Source organism: Geotrypetes seraphini, chromosome 3, assembly GCF_902459505.1.
Source record: "Geotrypetes seraphini chromosome 3, aGeoSer1.1, whole genome shotgun sequence".
Taxonomy (NCBI): Eukaryota; Metazoa; Chordata; class Amphibia; order Gymnophiona; family Dermophiidae; genus Geotrypetes; species Geotrypetes seraphini.
Window position 1 is genome coordinate 284,928,187 of NC_047086.1, and position 23,094 is coordinate 284,951,280.

Genomic DNA, 23,094 nt, shown 5'->3' on the forward strand with positions numbered 1-23,094 from the left:
TGTGAGCAACAAGTTCTAATTCTTTTTTTGTGTGTGTGAGCAACAGGTTCTAAAACCCAACAATTTTCCAGATTTGCAAGTATTTTTGTGAGCGACCATATAAAATCTGTAAGTGACACTCATAGAATGTATGAGCAATTGCTCATATGCTCAACATGACAAAGAAGGTGGGAGAATGTGACTAGCGGTGTGCCCCAGGGCTCAGTACTTGGGCCCATCTTATTTAATATTTTTATCAACGACCTAGAGGATGGAACATCCAGTGAGATCATCAAGTTTGTAGATGACACAAAGCTATGCCGGGCAGAAAGACAGTGAGGAACTCCAGAGCGACTTGAGCCGATTGGAGCAATGGGCAGACAAATGGCAGATGAAGTTTAATGTGGAAAAATGCAAAGTGATGCACTTAGGCAGAAAAAATAAGGAACACAAGTATAGTATGTCAGGTGCGACTCTGGGAAGAACCGAAAATCCAAGTATATAATATCCATCGGTTCTCCATTATCAATTTGTCTGTTCACTGTCTCAAAAAATTGAAGTCGTGTGTGTCTAAGTGCTGGGTTATGCTATCCTTGATCAGCGCCTCCACCATCTTCCCAGGGACCGACATGAGACTTACAGGTATATAGTTGCCCGGTACTCCTCTCGATCCTTTTTTAAATATCGGCGTGACGTTCGCTATTTTCCAGTCATCTGGTATCTGTCCTATTTTTATTGACAGGTTGTCTAGTTTTTGCAATAGTTCTCTGAGACCTCTCTCAGTATTCCTTCCCCACTTATCCAATACTGTCCACAGTGATATTTTTGGAGGGAGGAGGTGTGAAATTCCCTCCCAGACCAGAAATAGATCTTTTAGAAACTAATTTATTAAGTCTCTTTTCCAATTCTATGTCTGTGAGTAAAGAAACTTCAGTAAATCAGTCCCTGAAGCTACTAGTTCCCCTTCCCAGAGCATGCTATTATGTTTAAAACAATTTTGTTGACATTTTTACATCAACAAAACTATACAAACTTATACAACAGCAAAAAGGCAGGTAACAACCCCAATCCCACATCCCCGCTACAAAAAATAGCATTTCTAGTACAATGTGTCTAGTGGTCCTGAACATCAGTCTTGTATATGAACTAGCAAGTTGCTTGCAGAAAACTATTAATAGATGTTTTACAACATCCATCTCCTTCCCAGGGAGCTGCTTCTGCCTCCTCAGTTTGTTTTCTGCTGGCAAGTTGTTCAGAAGTGTTTTTGTTCTGCTCTGCGGTTTTATTATTTTTGGGTATATTTTTTCTTAGTGTTCTTTGGAGGTATAGTCCGAAGAGCCTGGGAGAAGACAGACTTGCACGGCAGAAATCTGCTTCTAGCAGGATCAACCCCTTTGGGGACACCTAACTAGCCAGCCTACTGCTATTTTTAAAGCTCAGGGGCTGTTTCCCTGAGTAACTGCTTGCATCCCTGATCAGAAAGGAGCAGGAACATAGACTGGTTTGCTTTTTGCCACCTTGACTGGTAATAACAGTGGGCTGGCTGCATGGTCCTCTTCCCTATTGCAGAGGGTTTGAGATTCAATCTGACTGACAGCCAGAAGACCTGGTTCGTCCAGCGAATCTGTGAGGCAGATTTATTTTCATTTTGATTTCCAGTTAAAATCCCATGCTGAAGTAGGCAGGTACCACATGGCATAGTGAGTAAGGCTATTGAAGCCTTTGGATAAAATTGTGTGTGTGTTGGGGGGGGGGAAAGGGGGCAGCTAAAGTTGAATTTGAGGGCTTCAGATCCTAGGTTACCCCTCCTCTAAAACTCCTTTCCATGTGATATTTTTTCCTTCAGGGAGGTCTCACAAGGGCTTTTTTTGGGCAATGGCCGTTTTGAATTTTAAATACTCTATATTTTTTTTTTCCAAACTTTTGCCTCTGTCAGTTTTTGTTAGTGGCCCCCACAATATATGGTGGTAGGGGTTAAGTGAAAGGTGTACTGACAAACGCTGGTACCCAGATTCAGTTCCCTCACATGAAGTTTCACCCAGGAAGTAGAATCAAATAATAGGCACAGCCAGAGGTGATTGCATAAAGAATATATTATAGAAATAGGCTTACAGAAAAGCAATATTTATAATCAATACAATTAAGCATTAACAATTAAATAGAGAGCAAAGCAGTTTCCCTGCCTTACATAGTCTAGAAACAAAGAGAGACATAGAAGCTTGCAGTTCTAGGAAGAGCCAGAGAGAGAGAAAAGGGGGATGGTCTAAGCTTCGTGTTCCATAGATAAAGGGAAAGGATAGACAGAGATAGGGAGAGCCAAGAGAGAACCAGAGTGCCAAAGCCAAGAGATAGCTATATAGAAAGAGAGATAGATGTGTGTTGCAGAGAGGAGGCTTTTATACCTTGGAATCTTATTCTGAATAAAGAAATTATTGTATGTCCCAGTATCTTTCTGTTTAGAATTTGTAAACTGTTTGAAACAATGGTTAATTTAATTGCTAAGGAGGGATGTGATACTTGCAAGCAATGGAAGATGGGATTAAGTCTCTGGCTTCTTTGTTTCTTGATCTGTGCACCTGGACCATTGTCCTAAGCACCCTCTTAATCAGACATTAACACCTTTTAGCTAGTCATGATTCAATCAGGGATACTTGAAACAGTTTCCCTGCTCTCAGGGTCTATCTGCATTCCATGCCAGAGTCAGATTGATATAATTTCCATAGGCTTCGCTGACATAAATAATGCCAACTAAAAAATGCTGAGTGGTAGCGATAGTTAGGCTGACAGCCTCCATCTGCCTCATAACCCCTTGATTTTGCTCAAAATCGACTGAGATGGACTCCAGTCTTTTTACCCCTATATAATACCAAGTTTGTGCTGGAGGATAGCTGAGAACGTGCCTGTGTCCCCACATGCAGAGGAGGGGCGGAAGCTTTGGGCTCAGCCTCCTCTGAGTTCTCCAGGGATGGGGATCCACAGGATGTGTGTTCCTAGGGAAGAGACCCTTCTCAGGACCCCCCTGAATCTGTATTGGCCAAGCAGAGATGTGTGGGTCCATGGAGCCCAGGAGGACCAGCAGGGGGGTCCCTTCTGGGGGTCAGAGATGCTCCCAGTACAAGGCTTCAAACCCAGATTTTGTGAGCCTTATGTGGAATGCTTATTTGAACTGCTTATGGTCCTCAGCAATCTGTTAGCAGCATACCAATGGCAGCGGCGCAGGGGTTTCTCCCATCCACAGGCACCCCGACGAGGCTAGGACGCAAACTTGGACCAAGGACGTTCAATCGGTCATGGACTGGGATGATTGCAAATCAGATTCCATGCCACTTTTATCCCAGGATGAAATCTCCCTGTTGGAGTCTGCTTCCATGCAGGAGAACAGCGGTCAAGAGGTGGTGGTGACACTGGATCAGGAGGGAAGACCTCACAGTACACCAGCTGTTCAGAGCCTCTGTGCTTTTGTGTGCTATTTCCACCTCTCAGCAAGCGTTAAAAGCTGAACGCCCCCGCCAGCTTCTTCTCAATGCTCAGTTTATGAGCAGTTCTGTGTTATGACCACAATTTTTTTCCCCTCACGGACATCACTAAGCTGGTCATAGACCACTAGGATTATGCCAAAGGGATTCCTTCAAGTAGGCTAAAACTATGGCAAAGCTATATCCGATGGTACCAGATTTCCAGCATCTGTTTGTTCAGCCCGAAAGTGGATTCACTAGTGGCACAGGTCACTAAAAAACATAAACATAAAATTGTATGTATATATCACAATATACTTGAACCGGGAGCAGAGGCAGAGCAGGAGCAGTGCAGAAGGCACTCAGGGTGTGGGAGCGTGCTCCACCCCTCCCCCTCGACTTTGCACCGTCAGGTTTCGCTTGATCTGTTAATTACTAACTCTCCCACCTCCCGACTTGAACTGGGAGCAGCAGAGGCAGTGCGGGAGCAGTGCAGAAGGCACTCAGGGTGTGGGAGCGTGCTCCACCCCTCCCCCTCGACTTTGCAACCGTCAGGTTTCGCTTGATCTGTTAATTACTACTCTCCACCTCCCGACTTGAACTGGGAGCAGCAGAGGCAGTGCGGGAGCAGTGCAGAAGGCACTCAGGGTGTGGGAGCGTGCTCCACCCCCTCCCCCCTCGACTTTGCACCGTCGGGTTTCGCTTGATCTGTTTAATTACTACTCTCCACCTCCTGACTTGAACCGGGAGCAGCAGAGGCAGTGCGGGAGCAGTGGCAGAAGGCACTCAGGGTGTGGGGAGCGTGCTCCACCCCTCCCCCTCGACTTTGCACCGTCGGGTTTCGCTTTGATCTGTTAATTACTACTCTCCACCTCCTGACTTGAACCGGGAGCAGCGAGGCAGAGCGGGAGCAGTGCAGAAGGCACTCAGGGTGTGGGAGCGTGCTCCACCCCTCCCCCTTGACTTTGCACCGTCAGGTTTCGCTTGATCTGTTAACTACTACTCTCCACCTCCCGACTTGAACCGGGAGCAGCAGAGGCAGAGCGGGAGCAGTGCAGAAGGCACTCAGGGTATGGGGAGCATGCTCCACCCCTCCCCCTCGACTTTTGGCACCGTCGGGTTTTGCTCAACTACTACTCTCAACCACAGCTTTCATTCACAACTGTTATGCCCAATCACAGTTCACTCCCCAACATATACTCACACCACCACCAAGGCTCTCTACAGCATCTACACTAAAGTAATTCTTACTCCTACCCATCCAGGTACAACACAAGAAGAACAACTTTCGCACAGCCAACTAGTCGTCTCCCCCCCTCCAAAATGAAGCTAATCCCACAAACACACACCCTAGCCACCCTACTGATAATCCTCCTCATTACCAGTTGGAAAGCAGTAGCCAAACAACTTATCAGCCCCACCCACATGCTCACACTGCAAACAAAATCCAACACCACAACCGGAGAACCCCAATAGTTAGAAGCTCAAACCACCAAACCAGCGCTCAAACATCCCATCACCTTAGCCTGGAGAAGAAGACCACTTCCCAAGACCAAACCTGAAACCTCCTCCTAAAACACTCATCTACCCTGAAACAACTCACAATTTCCAAACAGATATCACCACCCTAACATGTGCCTACTTAAACATCAGAGCCTTTAGGACCTAATACAGAACACATAAAAAAACTGGAATAAAAACCGAAATACCTAGACTGCCTTTTCCTCACAGAAACCTGGTAACCTCAGACGCAGATCCTAGAATAACAGAAGTTTGCCCTCAGGGATACAAAATAACAGTGAACCTGCAGAAGAGAAAAAAAAGAGGAGGAGACTAGCAATCTTAATCAAGGAGCTCCCTAACCCTAAATATACTTGAAAAAACTATCCACCCCACAAATGGACTTCCTTGCCTGCCATCTCTCAAGCACCACTCTAAAAAACTCACTAAACTGCATGCTCTGCTACATAACACAGGAAACTGGACACCAGTAAGACTTGAATTTGAAAACTTCATATACCAAAAACTCATTAACAGCAGAATTACATACCTCATCCTAGGAGACCTTAACATACCTACCTTGAAGACCAAGCAATCCAAACCAGCCGAAAACTGACTATCATTTCTCAATGTCTTACCTTCCAAATCCTAAACCCACTAACCATGCATGAAAAAGGACACCAATACTTGTCATTGCAGCCTTCATGACCCATCAACCATACATCCCAGAAATTCAAACAGCTAATGGAACCTGGTCCCCATCCCTCTGGTCAGACCACTACATATACACATTCAACATCAACTGGACCAAGAACGAAACCATACCTAAACCCAAAAAATAACTTACACTTCACACAAACACATCGACCCCCCCCCCCAAATTCTGGACAAAAATAGATGAAAACAATCCAGGGCTGTGACCCCAAGGATTTCATCTCACAGTGGAACAATCTGACTACCAACATCCCTTGATGAACTAGCCCCACTACAAACCAAACTAGAATCAGCAGAAGATCAGATCAATGGTTTGACAATGAACTACTCCTACTTAAAAGACAATGCAGACGACTAGAAAGAAAATGGAGAAAAACTAATCTAGATCACACGAAAACCGCCTGAAAAAAAACTAACAAACAATACAAAATACTACTAAAGGACAAGAGAAAAACACATTACACTAATCTAATAATAATAATAATAATAACAGTTTATATACCGCAATACCGTTAAGTTCTATGCGGTTTACAAAAGATTATTGGGGTACAAGTTGAGTTGACGTACAAGTTGAATTAACTTAAGGGATGTGGGGAAACAATTGGGAGAAAGAGCAAGAGAGGGGAAAGAGGGAAGTGGGTCAGCTGTCTAGGTATTTCGGGAATAGGTGGGTTTTTGATCGTTTCCTGAATATCTCATAAGTGGTGAGCAATAGGAGTTGTTCTAGGTTCTTTACCCCATAGAGCAGCTGATGTGAGAGAAGATGCTCATGGTGTTTTTAGTTTGCATCCTCTAGGCACAGAAACCCAAGATACCAAAAAACTATTCCAAATATTAAAAAGACCTAACAGACCACCAAATCCTACATGACCACTATAATACCCACCCCCCGTACAGCCACCCTCTTAGCAGAACACTTCAAGAACAAAATTACAAATGCCAGAGCCACCATCAATTGTACCCCATCCCACCTAACGAACTCACAATTCTTCCCACAGATAAGGAATCAATTGCAGCTGACAGAACATGGTCTTAATTCACCAACATACAATGGTCTGAATTCAAAAAATCTACAAAAAGTACAGCCATGCATCCTGTGACCTTAACCACTGCCCATCATTTCTCCTACAACCTCCAGCACAAAATTCCATACTCTGCTTCTGCAATGGATACAAACCATACTCACTGACGGCCTTTTCCCAACTGACCTCAGCAAAATCATCATCACCCCAATCCAAAAAGATCCAAAAGGACCAATAGACCAACCATCCAACTACAGACCCATTGCCTCAATACTTCTATATGTCAAACTGACAGAAGGACTAGTAGCCAAACACCTCACCAACTATCTAGAATGACCATAATATACTTCACCCCATGCAGTCCTGGCTTCAGATCCAACTTCAGTACAGAGACATTACTAGGCTCCCTCATTGACACAGCCAGACAACACCTCAGCAAAGGAAAAAAAAATGCTTCTCATACAACTAGACCTTACCGCAGCATTTGACCTGGTAGACCATAACATCCTACTGCAAATTTTGAATGCAATAGGCATCTCAGATAAAGTATACTCTTGGTTTGAAGGCTTCCTAAAATCCAGAACATATAGAGTAAAAATCAGATAAAAAAAATCTGAACCTTGGTTCAATCTTATGCGGCGTACCACAAGGATCCCTGCTATCCCCGCCTCTCTCAACCTATACCACTGCATCTCTCGGAATATACCTAGATAATCTAGGCATCACCACCTACAGTTATGCAGATGACATTACCATTCTCATACCTTTTGATGAACCAAAAGACCCGCCATGACGAACACTAGAAACAGTAGCAACCTGGATAAAAGATCACAAACTGAAACTCAACACAGACAAAACTAAATTCATCCTCCTCGAAATTGACAAAGTCCCAACCATAACCAATATAGAAATTAACACAATCATCTATCCCATTCAAACTACCATAAAACTACTAGGAATGGACTATAGACTGATGCTGCACCATGCAACCAGCAAATAAATAAAACTAATACAGAAATCCTTCGCAGTGATGAGAAACCTAAGACAAGTCAGGAAATTCTTTGAAAAAACACAATTCCAGCTTATAGTACAATCCCTAATCCTAAATCTACTAGATTACTGCAACATCCTCTACCTCCCCTGCCCTGCTACAATGACTAAACAACTACAAACAATCCAAAATACAACTTTGAGACTCATCTACTCATTGAGGAAAACACGACCATATTACAGAAGGCATACATCAACTCACATTGGCTACCAATCCAAGAAAGAATACTATTTAAATTCTACTGTATGTTATTTAAAGCCTTAAACGGAGACAGCCCAACCTACCTGAACAACCGCCTCATCCAAACCACTTCAATCAGACATAGAAAAACACACACCCCATTCACACACCCCTCGATCAAAGGAAGTAAAATGGAAAAAACTATACGATGGCCTCTTGGCCACTCAAGCAGCTAAACTAGATAACCAAATCTCTCCAAACTACTGATAACGACACCAGACTACAAGACGTCAGAAAAGAAATAAAAACTATACTCTTCAAGAAATTCCTGAAAACAGCCATAACTTCAGAAAATAAATAAAAACTACATTCTTCAAGAAATTCCTGAAACAGCCCTAACTTCAAACATTACCGTCCTTCCCCCCGCCTACATGAAACTACATAGCCATACTCTTTACCTCTCCAGAAAGGACAAATGTTCTTCCATTGTAACCCTCTGTTTTTTATTTCTTTTGTAATCCGCCTTGAACCGCAAGTTAATGGCAGAATAGAAATCTCTAATGTAATGTAATGTAAGTTTGACGTGTTTAACAGGAGTTAAATAGAAGACCATACATGAGAGATGAAGATACAAGTACAAATAACATAGGATCATGACAAGGTCAGAGTCAAATACAGTAATGGTAAGGTAATAGAAGAACAGCTTTTTAATATCTGTATGGCTATAGATATGGAGACCCAAAAGAAAGGAAGCGAGAAGAAGTTGATGGGGGGGGGCCCAATGGTAAGAGCTGAATGAGTCTATGCATAGAGCTTTTTTCCATCATTTTGAGGAGCGTGGGAGACACGCAGGGAGGGCACAGGGTTTAGTGCTCCTACTAGGAATTTAGTTGAACAAGTAGTAGGTTTTTAATCCTTGCCTGAAATATACAAATGACAAAGACAACCTTATAATGGTGAGTAGTTTCCTGACTGACGTGATCTGCTTGATTAGGATAGTAATTTTGTCAGGTAAGCTTTTTTAGGTTTTCCTTGCAAGGATGGGTAGGCGAAGATGGAGTTAGAGTGAAGGAGGGTGAGCTTAAAGGATGCTGTGGATCGCAAAGTGGACTGGCTCCTCAAGCGTCAAGTTGAAGCTTTTGGCCCTAGGAATTAAGGCGGCAGCCGTGTTTTCCTTTGTTGCACATGTTTGTCACATTTGCTTATCTCAGGCCTCGGACCTGATAGATGGAGAAGATCCCCAAATGCTCCTCTCTGGGGTGAATTATATTGTGGATGCTCTGTATGATCTTATCAGAATTATGTGCAAGGTCTAGGCCTATGCTATCTCCTCCTGATGGATGCTCTGGATCAGACAGTGGGACAGGAGATGCTACCTCTAAAGTTATGCTAAACAGACTCCCCTTTCAGGGGCCTATGCTATTTGGCAAGGGCCTAGAAGACCTGATGGCCAGTGTGATGGACCATTGCCCAGACAGCAGACCCTGGACGGCCCAGAATTCGAGTCAGGGCAATTTTTGAGACTTCCAAAGATTTTGTATGTAATTCAGGAGGCAGAATGACGTAAAGACCCTTTCAAGGATTGTGTTAGAGATTCAGTGGGGGCAGGAGAACAAGCCACGGGCTGTCGCTTCTCACCAGCCACTAGGAAAGTACTGTGACGCCAGGCTGGAGGCTGAGCTTGCCCAGATAGGAGGCAGACTGTCGGTCCTTTTGGTCTCAGATTGGCACAGATCACTGAGTTCTAGATGTAATCTGGGAGGGGTACAAAACTGAGTTACTGTGCCCAGGACCCTGTCTGACTGCTATGTAACTTCTCAAGGCTGGCTGGCTGAGAGAGAGCCCTCAAAGTTCGGGCTATGATAGAAAGGCTACTAGCTCTTCGGGCCATAGAGCATGCTCCTGGACGCAGACTTGCGCTTGGCAGATACTCCATATACTTCACTGTGCCAAAGAAAGGCTCAGATGACTGCAGACCGATTCTAGACCTACAAGTTGGTTACTGTGGCTCTGAAATACTGCACCTTCTGCATGGAGACGTTTCGGTTGGTCATAGTGGCAGTGGCACGGGGGAATTTGTCGCCTCCCTCATATCTGATGGAGGCCTATCTTTCCATTTTCCCCGGCCCACAGGAGGTATTTGTGATTTCACGGCTGGAGTAAACTCTGGATGTTGTGAGTTCCCTGTGAGTCTTGAAGCTTCTGTAGCAGCTTTTCTTGCTTCAAATTCTTCTCTTTTTTAAGCACCTCTTCCAGTTCCCCTGTATCCCCAGCTCTACCAGGCATATTGTGGCATATATACAACTCTACAAAAAAAAGTCACTCGGATCACAGAGCACATCTACCATGCTGCAATAACTTCCAAAACAAGGAACCCACCTATGAAAAGGCAGTGTTATAACTATTACAGAGGGCCCTAAAACATCAATAGGGTGGTAGATGCATGGAATAGTTTCCCGGTAGAGGTGGTGGAGACAAAGATTGTGTCTGAATTCAAAAAAGCGTGAGACAGGCTTGCGGGATCTCTTGGGGAGAGGAAGAGATAGTGGATTGGCCATTTGACCTTTATCCACCATCATGTTTCTTTATTTCTATATTTAATATTAATATACCGTATAATATAAACCGAGATTTTTGGTCAAAAAAATGACCCAAAATGAGGGTCTGCGGTTTATATTCAGGTCAGCTTCCCCCTCCCCCCTGGACCTATTGCAGGCCCTCCACTAGGCCTGCCATAAGACCTGGTGGTCCAGCATTGGGTTAGGACAGGAAGGATCACTCCCACTTCCTGTCTCAGATGACTCTTAACAACTCTTACCTCCCTCCTGCCTCCCCAATTAGTAAAAAGCATACCTTTAAAATCCCTGGTGGTCAAGCGGTGAACTGGGAAAGGAGTGATCTTCCTATGGTTCCTGCCCCATGCAGAGCCACTGTCTGAATGGCTGCCACGAGTTTGCAGTGGTCTCGCAAGAACTCGTGGCAGCCATTCAGATAGCGGGCTCTGCATGGGGCAGGAGCATAACGTATTGCCTATAGGGTATGCACACAGAATACAAATAACTAAATACAGAATAAGTGATTGTAGGGTTATACTAGATATACAAATATGTAGACATAAATTAAACTGAAACCTCAAGAAGTCAGACCTTGCATTTAGACAGCACCAGAGAAATAGAAAGAAGTGAATTTTCTTCCTGCACTCTTCAAAATATAACGATACCAGATGCAATTGCTGTGATTCTTTGCCTAGAGGGAGCCCAAAGCCTCCCTGAACTTAAGAGAGCATAGCCTGGTACTGAGCTTTAGGGTCCCCTCCCAAATTTCTGCCGTGGACCTCGGCCATATCCGACACCAGCTCTGGCAGTTGTACATTCCAAAAACTAATATTTTCTAATTACTATATAAGAAATAAAATTATTTTTCTACTTAGTTGTCTGGTCATTTGATATTTTTTTTTTCCCCCAGGGTCTTCTGTCCATAAGACATTTCTTTTTTCTCCATATCAGTTGGCCATCTTCCTTGTCCCTATACTATCTCCATGTTTAGCATCTCCCTTCCCTAATATCATTATCCCTGCCTCCCCATCTTCATAATCACATCCCTTTGTCCTTATCCCCCATGTCCAGCATTACCCTTCTTCCTGCCCCCTATCATTCGCCGAGTTCAGGTTCTTTTATTACTCTCTACCCTCCATGTCTAAATGGCCCAGCATCTCTTCTGTTCTTCCCACATAGGTCAGTATCTCAACTTCTCTCTCTTTTTTACCCTCCATACAGTATCTCTTTCTCTTCTATTCCCTCTCATCCTCCCAATTCCCAGTACAGCATGGTCCCTACCTCTGTACATCCAGCATCCCTGCCCCTCTTCCCTTCATCTCCCATAGTCCAGCTTCTCCCCTCCTTCCCAGCAGGTTCAGATTGTTTTTTGTCCCCTCCCCTACAAGTCTAGCAATCTCTCCTAACTCCTGGATCTAAAGTACTGGTAAATATAAAAGATCAGAAGAAAGATATTCATATCCTCTATAATAAAACCCTAAGCGCGCATGCACACTTAGGGTTTTTGTGATCCCTGACAGCATGCTGTGTCCTTCCGTGGCCGTATTCTATTTATGGCGCATGCCAGCTTGCGGTGCATGGGACAGCTTGCGACAGCAATTTCAGCGGCGGTTTGATACCTGCGTTGCTGGAACACGTCTTCTCACCCCCCAACCAGAAAATGCAGCAGCCGCAGGGCAATTTGCTAGGCCAGCCCACTTTGATTATGCGAGGTGGGCTGGCCTAGCAAAAGCCCTGAGGCTGCCCGGGCTAGCGGATGCTGGACAGGGGCAGCAGGGAAAGGAGAAGGGGTACTACTGGACAGGAGGATCAGGTAAGGGGTGCTGCTGGATAGGGGGGGAGGTAAAAGGAAGGGAGATGGCCTACTGCTGGACAGTGGGAGCAGGGAAGAGGTGCTGCTGGACAGGGGGTAAAAGGAAGGGAGAAGGCCCTACTGCTGGACAGGGGGAGCAGGGAAGAGATAATGCTGGACAGGAGGGAGGTAAAAGGAAGGTGAGAAGGGCTGCTGCTGGACAGGGGGAGCAGGGAAGAGATGCCTGCTGGACAGGGGGAGAGGTAAAAGGGCTGCTGCTGGACAGGGGGGAGCGGGCAAGGGTGGTGGTGGACAGCCGAGGAAAGAGAGAGAGAAAAATAAATTAAAGACAGACAGACAGAAAGCGTCCAAGGAGAGAGAGAGAGAGAAAGACAGACAGACACACACATCTATTCTAGCACCCATTAATGTAATGGGCTTAAAGATTAGTATAAGTATAAAATGATAAATTTACCATATGTTATATACATTTTTTATTTTGTAGCTAGAGTTGGAGTCATAGTTATATTGTCTGTAACTGCCCTCAAACTTGCTTCCGAATCTTGACTTCATAGCCTTAGTAACTGGGATGAATAGTGAAAAGGAATGGAATCTGTGCAGTGATAAAAACCATTGTATACATTATGGCTAAAAATAGAAAAGGTATTCAGCAAAATCAGAAAATGAAATTCAAAAAAGAAGGCTTACTCTCTAAACTTTCCCTTGTTTCTTGCTAGATCATGTGTATGAAGCGTTGCTGAACACAGATGTTGACCTTGATTCACTGAAGCCAGATCAGTCTTGGGTGAAGCATCTGTCAAGGACATTGTAAAAAAGTCTGGAATGAAGTTCAAGTGGGCAAAATTGAAAGAAGAGAAAGTCCGAGAAAATAAAGGATGCTGTTAATAAGGTACACAGCTCCCTTCTGTTCTTAGGGAGCAGAAGGGCAATCATAAATATGCAGAATGTGTGCTTTAAAAAGATTTATATTTGTTATGGAAATCTTGGCATTCTTTTTAATATCTTTATTCATTTTAAAGCCAAAAAATAAGTGCAACATATTATAGGGACAGTTTACACTTTAACAGCACTTAATTCTATCAAATTATATATTATGACAAATACATATATCATCCCCCCTTTCTACATATCCAACAATTGCACTCAAAAGTATCTCCCTACCCACCCACCCTGGATGTGTATGATCAAAGGGCAAAATCAAAAATTACTCCTTACAGAATTTTGTCAATGGCTCCCAAACATCCATAAATTTCCTATAATGCTCCTGTTCAATATCTACATAAACGACCTAGAGGCGGGAACCAAGTGTGAGGTCATTTGCAGATGACACCAAACTATACAGCAGGGCTCAAACCAGGGAAGACTGCGAAGATCTTCAAAAGGATCTAACACAGCTGGAAAAGTGGGCCGAAAAATGGCAGATGAGCTTCAACGTGGGGAAATGCAAGGTAATGCACGTGGGGAAAAAAGAACCCCGATGTTCACATACAAAATGGGGGGAACGCCACTAGGGGTCAGCAACCTGGAGAGAGACCTGGGAGTGATGGTAGATGCAACACTGAAGGCATCGGCGCAATGCGCCACGGCCTCAAGGAAAGCAAACAGAATGTTGGGTATCATTAAGAAGGGTATTACAACCAGGGACGAAAGAAGTCAATCATGCCGCTGTATCGTGCAATGGTGCGGCCGCATCTGGAGTACATGCGTCCAGTACTGGTCCCGTACCTCAAGAAAGACATGGCGGGTACTTGAGGGAGTACAAAGAAGAGCAACTAGACTGATAAAGGGAATGGAAAATCTCCTATACCGAAAGATTGAAGCAGTTGGGACTTTTCTCCCTGGAGAAAGCGAAGACTTAGAGGAGACATGATAGAAACCTTCAAGTATCCTGAAGGGCATAGAAAAAGTAGACAGGGGCAGATTTTTCAAATTAAGGGGCGCCACAAGTACAAGGGGGCACTCGGAGAAATTGAAAGGGGACAGGTTTAGAACAAACGCTAGGAAGTTCTTTTTCACTCAGAGGGTGGTGGATACATGGAACGCGCTTCCAGAGGCTGTTGTAGACAAGAAAACATTAAATGGTTTCAAAGAAGGTTTGGATAGATTCCTAGAAGAAAAAGGGATTGAGGGGTATAGATAGGTATTGACCATTGCTCAGGCAATGGGCCTGATGGGCCGCCGCGGGAGCGGACTGCTGAGTAGGATGGACCTGGGTCTGACTCAGCGGAGGCAACTTCTTATGTTCTTATGTCCCTGTTGTATGCCCATCATACGTTCCATTTTAAAAGTGTGGCATAGAGATTTCCACCAGAAAGTATAATTTAACCGATTCCAATTTTTCCAATTCCTCAAAATAAGCTGTATGGCAATCCCTGTCATAATAAAGAGAAGTTTATTATTATGGGAAGATATTTGACTTTTAGCCCTCATTAATATGCCAAATAGCATGGTATCGTACATCAATGCCACTGGATTTTCCAATAAATTATTATGCAGAATGTGTGGCTTTAAAAAGATTCATATTTGTTATGGAAATCTTGGCATTCTATACTGAGCCACGAGCCTAAGGCACATTAATTGGAGTAATTCTCAACAATTTTAGTTGAGCAGGAAGATTTGACAGGGCTATCCTCTTACAATTTTCACAATCTCCCCTGCTTTAAGTACCAGTGATGGAACCCTATTGACAAGTGTTGTTTGCAACAAAACAGGGACGAAGACCAATGTGTAACACAAAATTACAAGAAATACAAAAACAAAACCAGTGGAACCAGTGAATCTGGATTAAACAAATTTATTCAAACTGTGAGCAGTCACAAATGTTACAATTCCAAATGGAATATAATGTAGTTCCAATGGGAAACCCTATGATGAATACCAAAAGGACCCAATCAACCATATGAACAATCTAAGGTGAAATAAGGTAGGGTAATTCCATGTCAAGTGGTCCAATTTTGAAATATATCTCCAACATCTCAGAATTCCATGAAATTTTATGTATGAGCCACTTAAGGTCTTAAACTAAGACCCAATATGTATTTGTATATTACATTACATTACATTAGTGATTTCTATTCCGCCGTTACCTTGCGGTTCAAGGCGGATTAACAAAAAAGATCTATCTGGCCATTTCCAGAGGAATTATAGAATAGTTAGGGAGTAGTCAACTTGGTTCATAGAGATGAGGTGGTTCTTGTGGTGTTAGGTTGTTTTAGAGAGAAGGGAGGCGTTAGGTTGGTTTCGATTTTTGGGTATCAGGGGATTTTTTAAATAGTATGGTTTTTATTTCTTTTCTAAATGTTGTGTAGTCAGGGGGTCGTTATCAGCAAAGAAGAGTTGGGCGGTCTAATCTCGCTGCTTGTGTAGCCAGGAGGCCATTATACGTTTTTTTTTCCGTTTGACTTCTCTGATTGGAGAATATGTGAATGGAGCGTGGGTTCTCCTTTGTCTGGTTGAGGTGGTTCAGATTAGACAGTTGTTAGGTATATTGGGCTGTTGCCGTTCATGGATTTAAATAGGAGACAGTAGAACTTGAATTGTATTCTTGCTTGAATTGGTAGCCAGTGTGAGTGGAGGTACGCCTCGGTGATGTGGTCATGTTTCCTCAGAAAGTAGATGAGTCTCAGGGCTGTGTTCTGGATTGTCTGCAGTTGCTTAATCATGGTCGCGGGGCAGGGGAGATAGAGAATGTTACAATAATCTAGGAGACCCAGCATTAGGGTTTGGACTAGGATCCGGAATTGAGTTTTGTCGAAGAATTTTCGCACTTATCTTAGGTTTTTCATGATGGCGAAAGATTTCTGTATTATTTTATTGATTTGTGGTTGCATGGTACAGCATCTGTCAATCATCATTCCCAGTAGTTTTAGAGTGGATTGCATGGGGAATGTGGTAGAGTTGATTACTAGGTTTGTAATGGATGGTGTCTTATCATTTTCTAGGAGAATGAATTTTGTTTTTTCTGAGTTTAGTTTCAGTTTGTGGTCTTTCATCCAAGATGTTATTGTTTCTAATGTTTTATGTATAGTGTCTGTCATGGAGGGTTTTAGTTGATCAAAAGGGAGAAGAATGGTGATGTCATCTGCGTAGCTGTAGGAGATTATGTTTGATTTATCTAGACAGGTGCCGAGGGATATATTTGTTCCTGAATTAGAGCACCCAGTGTGAGGGGTACTCTGGTTCCGGATGCACACAGATTGACAAAAGTGGCTACTTTCGGTATCTACAGTGCATAAACCAAAACTGGTAGAAAGCTCAAATTTAGCTTATCTATACAGTTTTTGACACTGAATTCAGATATACTGATAAAATTACCCAAATGAGTTTAATTTTTTCATTATTGCCCAGCAAAATAGGTCAAACATTTAATTGCACAAAACGACTCACACTTTGGTCATCAATAACTTTGCAAATGTTTTATCAAATGCATCATAACTTTATAAGAATATTAGTAATGCAAAGGCTTAGTCTAGAAAAGGCCTTTTTCTACCAGTCAGGGGTTCTCTCTTTTGAGCCTCCTCATGCTTCCCTTTGTGCTTTTGAGGAAAAATAAGCTTATCTGGGCAAGGAATGTAGGACATTGGTGGGCTTTATCCCAAGGGACTGGGGTCTTGGACACCTTTGCACTACCCCTTTTGTGAAATACCCCTACCCTAAAAGACTTACTATTAGTTGACTTAGACTGTGGGGTAACTTGTTCATGTAGCCGTGACAAGGCATCTACATTAGTGTGGAGTTGGCCTGTGCAGTGTGCGGAATCTATAGCTTTGGAGAAGTATATACCATCGGATCAAATGAACATTATTGTTGCACATGCTGTCGAGTTATTTTAGCACAGCATGGTCAATTATCAGAGTGAATTTCTTTCCCTGTTGAGTAATGGCTCAACATGCCCACAGCCTACTTGACATTCCAGCTCCACTGTGGCATAGTGCCTCTCATTGGGATGGCGTTTTCTACTTAGGTAGAGCACTGGGTGTTCTTCTTCCCCATATTTCAGAGATAGAATAGCCCCCCAACACTGTTGCCGATGGATCCGTCTGCAGGATAAAATGGTTTTGGAGATCTATCCCCACTAGGATGGGGTCCGAACACAGACTCGACTTCAAATCCTGTAACACCTATTCCTGACCCTCATTTCCACTGCAATAAATTGGATTCAACTGCTGTGAGCATGTCCATTAAAAGGCAGGCACACCTCTTGCTGACCCATCACACATTTCTTGGTAAGTCCTCCTGCCTGCAAGGCCTCCAATACCTCCCTTAAATGACCAAGATGGTCTTGCCATGACTGGGAGTAGATTATAATATCATCCATATATGCAGATGCATGGTCCTGCTGACATCTTAAGACCTCGTTCAGGACTCTTTTGCAGGAAGCAGCAGCTCCATGCAGTCCTAATCTAATCTAATCTAAACCTTAAGTTTATATACCGCATCATCTCCACGAATATGGAGCTCGACACGGTTTACAAGAACTTAAATAATAGGTAGAGAAGGGTAAAGGTTTACATGGAACTTATGTGTAGAAGGGAGGAGGAAAAGGGGGGAGGATAGAGTTACAATTTGGTAAAAAAGCCAAGTTTTCAGTTGTTTGCGGAATAATTGGAGGGAGCCCAGGTTCCGCAACGGGAATGGTGAGGTCGTTCCAAAGTCCTGTGATTTTGAAAAGAAGGGATTTTCTCAGTTTGCCTGCATAGTGAATGCCGCGTAGAGAGGGGAAGGCTAGTTTATACCTTTGGGCGGTTCTGGAAGAGTCGGGACTGGAGGAGTTGAAAGATAGTGGGATAAGGGGAGGAAGAATGCCTTGAATGATCTTAAAGGGAGCCAGTGTAGTTTGGCAAGGAGTGGGGAGGCATGGTCAGATTTGCATTTTGAAAAGATCAACTTGGCTGCAGTATTCTGGATTAGTTGGAGTCTTTGAAGACTTTTTTTTGATAGATTTAAGTAGATGGCATTGCAGTAATCTAGTTTGGATAAGATGATGGATTGGACAAGGATGGCAAAATGTTGTTGGCTGAAGTAGGATCTTACTTTTCTCAGCATGTGGAGGCTGAAAAAGCATGATTTTGCCAAGGAATTGAGGTGGTCATTGAGGGAGAGAGAGGAATCGATAATGATGCCAAGGACTTTGGATGAGAATTCAAGCTGCAGTGTATCACCTGTGGGTAGTGCGAAAAGGGTGGGCAGGTGTTCGAATTTTGGGCCGAGCCAGAGTAATTTTGTTTTTGATTCGTTTAGTTTTCATCTGTACCGAGAAGGACCAGGAGCGGAGTCTCATTATGCAAGCTGTAATGTTCTCGTGGAGGTTGGTGAGGTTCTGGTCTGACTCAAGGAGGACAAGGATGTCATCCGCGTATGTGTAGATTGTTTCAAGGGGGGATAGTTGAAGGAGTTTCAGGGGGGATAGTTGAAGGAGTTTCAGGGAGGACATGTAGATGTTAAAGAGAATAGGGGAAAGGGGTGATCCCTGAGGGACACCGCAAGGATGGTGTCCAAGGAGTGGACATGGTGCCATTTGTATTGACGGTGTAGGAGCGGGAGCGTAAGAAGTTTGAGAACCACTTTAGGACGGTGGAGTCGATTCCGATCTCAGAAAGTCGGTAAAGTAGTATGTCGTGTTGGACGACATCGAAAGCAGCAGAAAGATCAAATTGTAGTAGGACAGCAAATTTGTTACGTGAATGTAGTTGTTGCACCTTTGAAATTAGGGAAACTAGGAGGGATTCGGTGTTGAAGCTGGGTCTGAAGCCATATTGGTAGGGATGGAGAATGGAGAATCTCTCGAGATAGGAAGAGAGCTGGGTAGCAACTATGGTTTCTAGGAGTTTGGTAAGTAGAGGGATATTTGCTATGGGATGGTAGTTTGACGGTAAGGAGGGGTCGAGATCGGCTTTTTTTCAGAATAGGTGACAAGGCAATGTGACCCATTTTAGTGGAGAACAGGCCTGATAGTATAGCAGAGTTAATAAGTCTCGTAAGGGAGGAGATGGCCTGTGCAGGAATGTTTTCATAAAGGTGGGAGGGGAAAGATGCATTTGCAGGATTTCAGTCTGAGACAGAGTTTAGAGATCTGGGGTTCAGATACGGGTTCAAAAGTCGTCCAGGATCTATCAGCCGGGATAGGATTTGAGTAGGGTAGAGAGTTGTAAGAGACTACTGGGGGGAAAGAGCTCCTTATGGTGGAAATCTTTTCATTGAAGAATTTGGCTAAGTCGTTTGCGGATGGGGGGATAGAGGAGAGGTGGAGTCAGTTTTTGAGGTTAGGTTTCACCAGATGTAGAACAGAGTACTATTTTGATTTTTTTATTATCTCCATAGAAATTCTTCCTTGCTTTTATTAATACTGTGTTATAGAACTTGATGTTGTCTCGCCAGGATTGTCTGTCTGAGGGGGATTTTGATTTTTTCCATTTCCTTTCCAGGGCTCGACATTTCTGTTTTAATTCCCTGTGGTATGGAAGGGCATTCTGTAGAATTGGTATAATCCCTGAGGGTTTGGAAGGCTGTTTTAGGGTAAGCATCAATTGTTAAAGAAATTTGACAATACCTCTTTTTCAAATTAAGAATAGTTAGAAACTGGGCTGTACCCAGACGATCTAGCAACTCTTCAATTCAAGGCATGGGAAAGCATCAAAAGTTGAGATCTCGTTTCTTTACAATAATCAATGCAACACCTAGGGGATCCATCTGCCTTTGGGACAATTATGAAAGGGCTACACCAAGGGCTCTTAGATTCTTTTATCACCTCCAGCTTGAGCATGTCCTCCACTAGAATTTGTAACAACAGTCCTTGTTCTTCGGAGATCCTATAAGGATGGACCTGCACTATTTTGCCTGGAGTGGTCTGGATGTCATGCTCTACCAGGCGAGTAACATAGAAACATAGAATATGACGGCAGAAAAGGGCTATAGCCCATCAAGTCTGCCCACTCTAATGACCCACCCCCCTGACTTTACTCCCTTAGAGATCACACGTGAATGTCCCATTTTCTCTTAAAATCTGACACGCTGCTGGCCTCAATCACCTGCAGAGGTAGACTGTTCCAATGATCGACCACCCTTTCTGTGAAGAAGTATTTCCTGGAATCACCACGAAATTTCCTTCCCCTGATTTTCAGCGGATGCCCTCTGGTGGTCAAAGGACCTATAGGACAGAAGATATCATCTTCCACCTCGATACGGCCCGTAACATATTTGAACGTCTCAATCATGTCCCCCCCTCTCTCTTTGTTCCTCTAGTGAGTACAGCTGCAATTTATTTAGCCTTTCTTCATACGTGAGATCCCTGAGCCCCGAGACCATCCTGGTGGCCATTCGCTGAACCGACTCAATTCGCCGCACATCTTTCCGGTAGTGTGGTCTCCAGAATTGAACACAATACTCCAAATGAGGTCTCACCATGGATCTGTACAGTGGCATTATCACTTCAGGTCTCCTGCTGACAAAACCCCTACGGATACAACCCATCATTTGCCTTGCCTTGGAGGAAGCCTTCTCCACTTGATTGGCAGCCTTCATGTCATCACTAATGATCACCCCTAAATTACGTTCCGCCGTGGTCCTAGCCAAGGTCTCACCATTTAGTGTGTAAGTTCTACATGGATTTCTCTTACCCAGGTGCATTACTTTACACTTTTTAGCATTAAAGCATAGCTGCCAAGTCGATGACCACTGTTACAGTAGTAGTAGGTCCTGCGTCATACTGTCAGGCAAAATGCTTTTGCCTACTATGTTGCATAGTTTGGCGTCGTCGGCAAACAAAGATACTTTTCCTCTAAGCCCTTGGGTCATATCACCTATGAATAAGTTGAATAGAATCGGGCCCAAGACCGAGCACTGTGGTACTCCACTGGTCACGTCTGACGTTTTGGAGGGGGAACCGTTAACCACTACCTTTTGAAGTCTACCGTGTAGCCAGTCCCTAACCCATGCAGTTAATGTGTCCCCTAATCCCAGCGATTTCAGCTTGTTCAATAACCTGCGGTGTGGGACGCTATCAAAAGCTTTGCTGAAGTCCAAATATATCATGTCCAGAGACTCCCCGGCATCCAGTTGTCTAGTTACCCAGTCAAAGAAGCCAATCAGATTAGATTTGCAAGACCTGCCCTTGGTAAATCCGTGTTGGTGGGGATCATGTAGGTTTTCTTCGTCCAGGATTGTGTCAAGTTTCTGCTTGATCAGTGTTTCCATAAGCTTGCTCACTATGGATGTGAGACTCACTGGTCTGTAATTTGCCGTCTCTGTCCTGCAGCCTTTTTTGTGAAGTGAAATAACGTTGGCTGTTTTCCAGTCCAAGGAAACTCTTCCAGTACGTAGGGAAAGATTGAAGAGTACGGCTAACGGTTCTGCCAGGACTTGGCTCAACTCTCTGAGTACCCTGGGGTGTATGTTGTCTGGTCCCATGGCTTTGTTTACTTGGAGTCTTGAAAGTTCGTAGTAGATGCTGCTGGGCGTAAACTCGAAATCTTGAAATGGATCTTTCTGGTTGTCTCTTGTCCGTAAACTGCGGACCGGCTCCCGGCGCTTCACAGGTGAAGACTGAGCAGAAGTATTCGTTTAGTAGTTCTGCCTTGGCAGAATCCAATTCTGCATAGTTTCCGTCCGTTTTCCTAAGGCATTCTATCCCATCTTTATTTCTTTTCCTGTCACTAATATACCTGAAGAAGGATTTATCCCCTTTCTTAATGTTCCGTGCTAGATCTTCTTCTGTTCGAGTTTGGCCTCTCTGACTGCCTTTTTGACTGCTCTAGATCTGACTAGATAGTCTTCTTTCGCACCGCTTTCCGAAATGTTTGTAGGCAATAAATGCTTCTTTTTTCTCTTTAATGAGGTTTGAAATTTCGGAGCTGAACCACTGGGGTCTTTTGTTTCTCCAGCGCTTGCTAACTGTTTTTATGTAGCGGTTTGTAGATTCGTGTAAGGTGACTTTCAGAGTTGACCACATAGTCTCCACATTGTCAGTTTCTGCTTGGTTATACAGCTCCTGATGGACAAAATCTCCTATGAGGTCGAAGTCTGTGCCTCTAAAGTTGAGGACCCTCGTCGCTGTGTTTGATCTAGAGAAGCCTTTCTTGAGGTTGAGCCATACCATGTTATGGTCGCTGGAGGCCAGCTTATCTCCTACTGAAACCTCCGAAACGCTGTCTCCGTTGGTGAGTACCAGGTCCAGTATTGCGTGGTCCCTGGTGGGCTCCAATACCATTTGTTTGAGTCGTGCACCCTTTATGGAGGTTAATATTCTTCTGCTGCCACAGGTAGTCGCGGAGAGTGTGTTCCAATCTGCATCGGGCATGTTGAAGTCCCCTAGCAGAACTGTGTCCCCACGCAAAGTAATGTTCTCTATTTCTTCGATCAGTTCTATATCTTTGTCTTCCTGTTGTCTTGGAGGTCTATATACCACACCAAGGTATAGGCATTTTTCATTTCCTCTGGCCAGGTTCACTCAGAGGGATTCCCCATTGTATCTAACATCTGTGATTCTGGTAGTTTTGATGTTTTCCTTAGTATATAGTGCGACCCCTCCTCCTAACTTGCCCTCTCTGTACACCCTGGTCGACTGGAAATAACATCCAGAAATTCACCTATTAACTCTTCTACTTCTCAACATTGCCAGGCATCTACATCGGGATTTAGGCATACTTTTTCCATCTTGGTCAGATCCGCCACTTGCAGCCCACAATGTTAAGGCTTGCCTCTCATTCCAGGGTTTTCTCCCGTTGCTGTCACGTACCAGATAATCGACAGCATTCAACTGCTGTACCTCCTCAAAGGTCCCTTCCATTGGGCTAGGAACTTAGGGGAGGTCATCAGGTACTAAGACTAG

The 23,094-nt window shown here is 43.9% G+C and overlaps 1 protein-coding gene across 1 annotated transcript in view; it reads left to right on the top strand.

The window, feature by feature from the left end:
* MTIF2 (mitochondrial translational initiation factor 2) overlaps window positions 1-23,094 on the top strand; it is a 117,417-nt gene that overhangs the window by 22,745 nt on the left and 71,578 nt on the right. Inside the window, 2 exon segments of the mRNA XM_033936395.1 lie at window positions 12,986-13,036; window positions 13,039-13,149. Coding sequence (XP_033792286.1) covers window positions 12,986-13,036; window positions 13,039-13,149 — 162 coding nt within the window.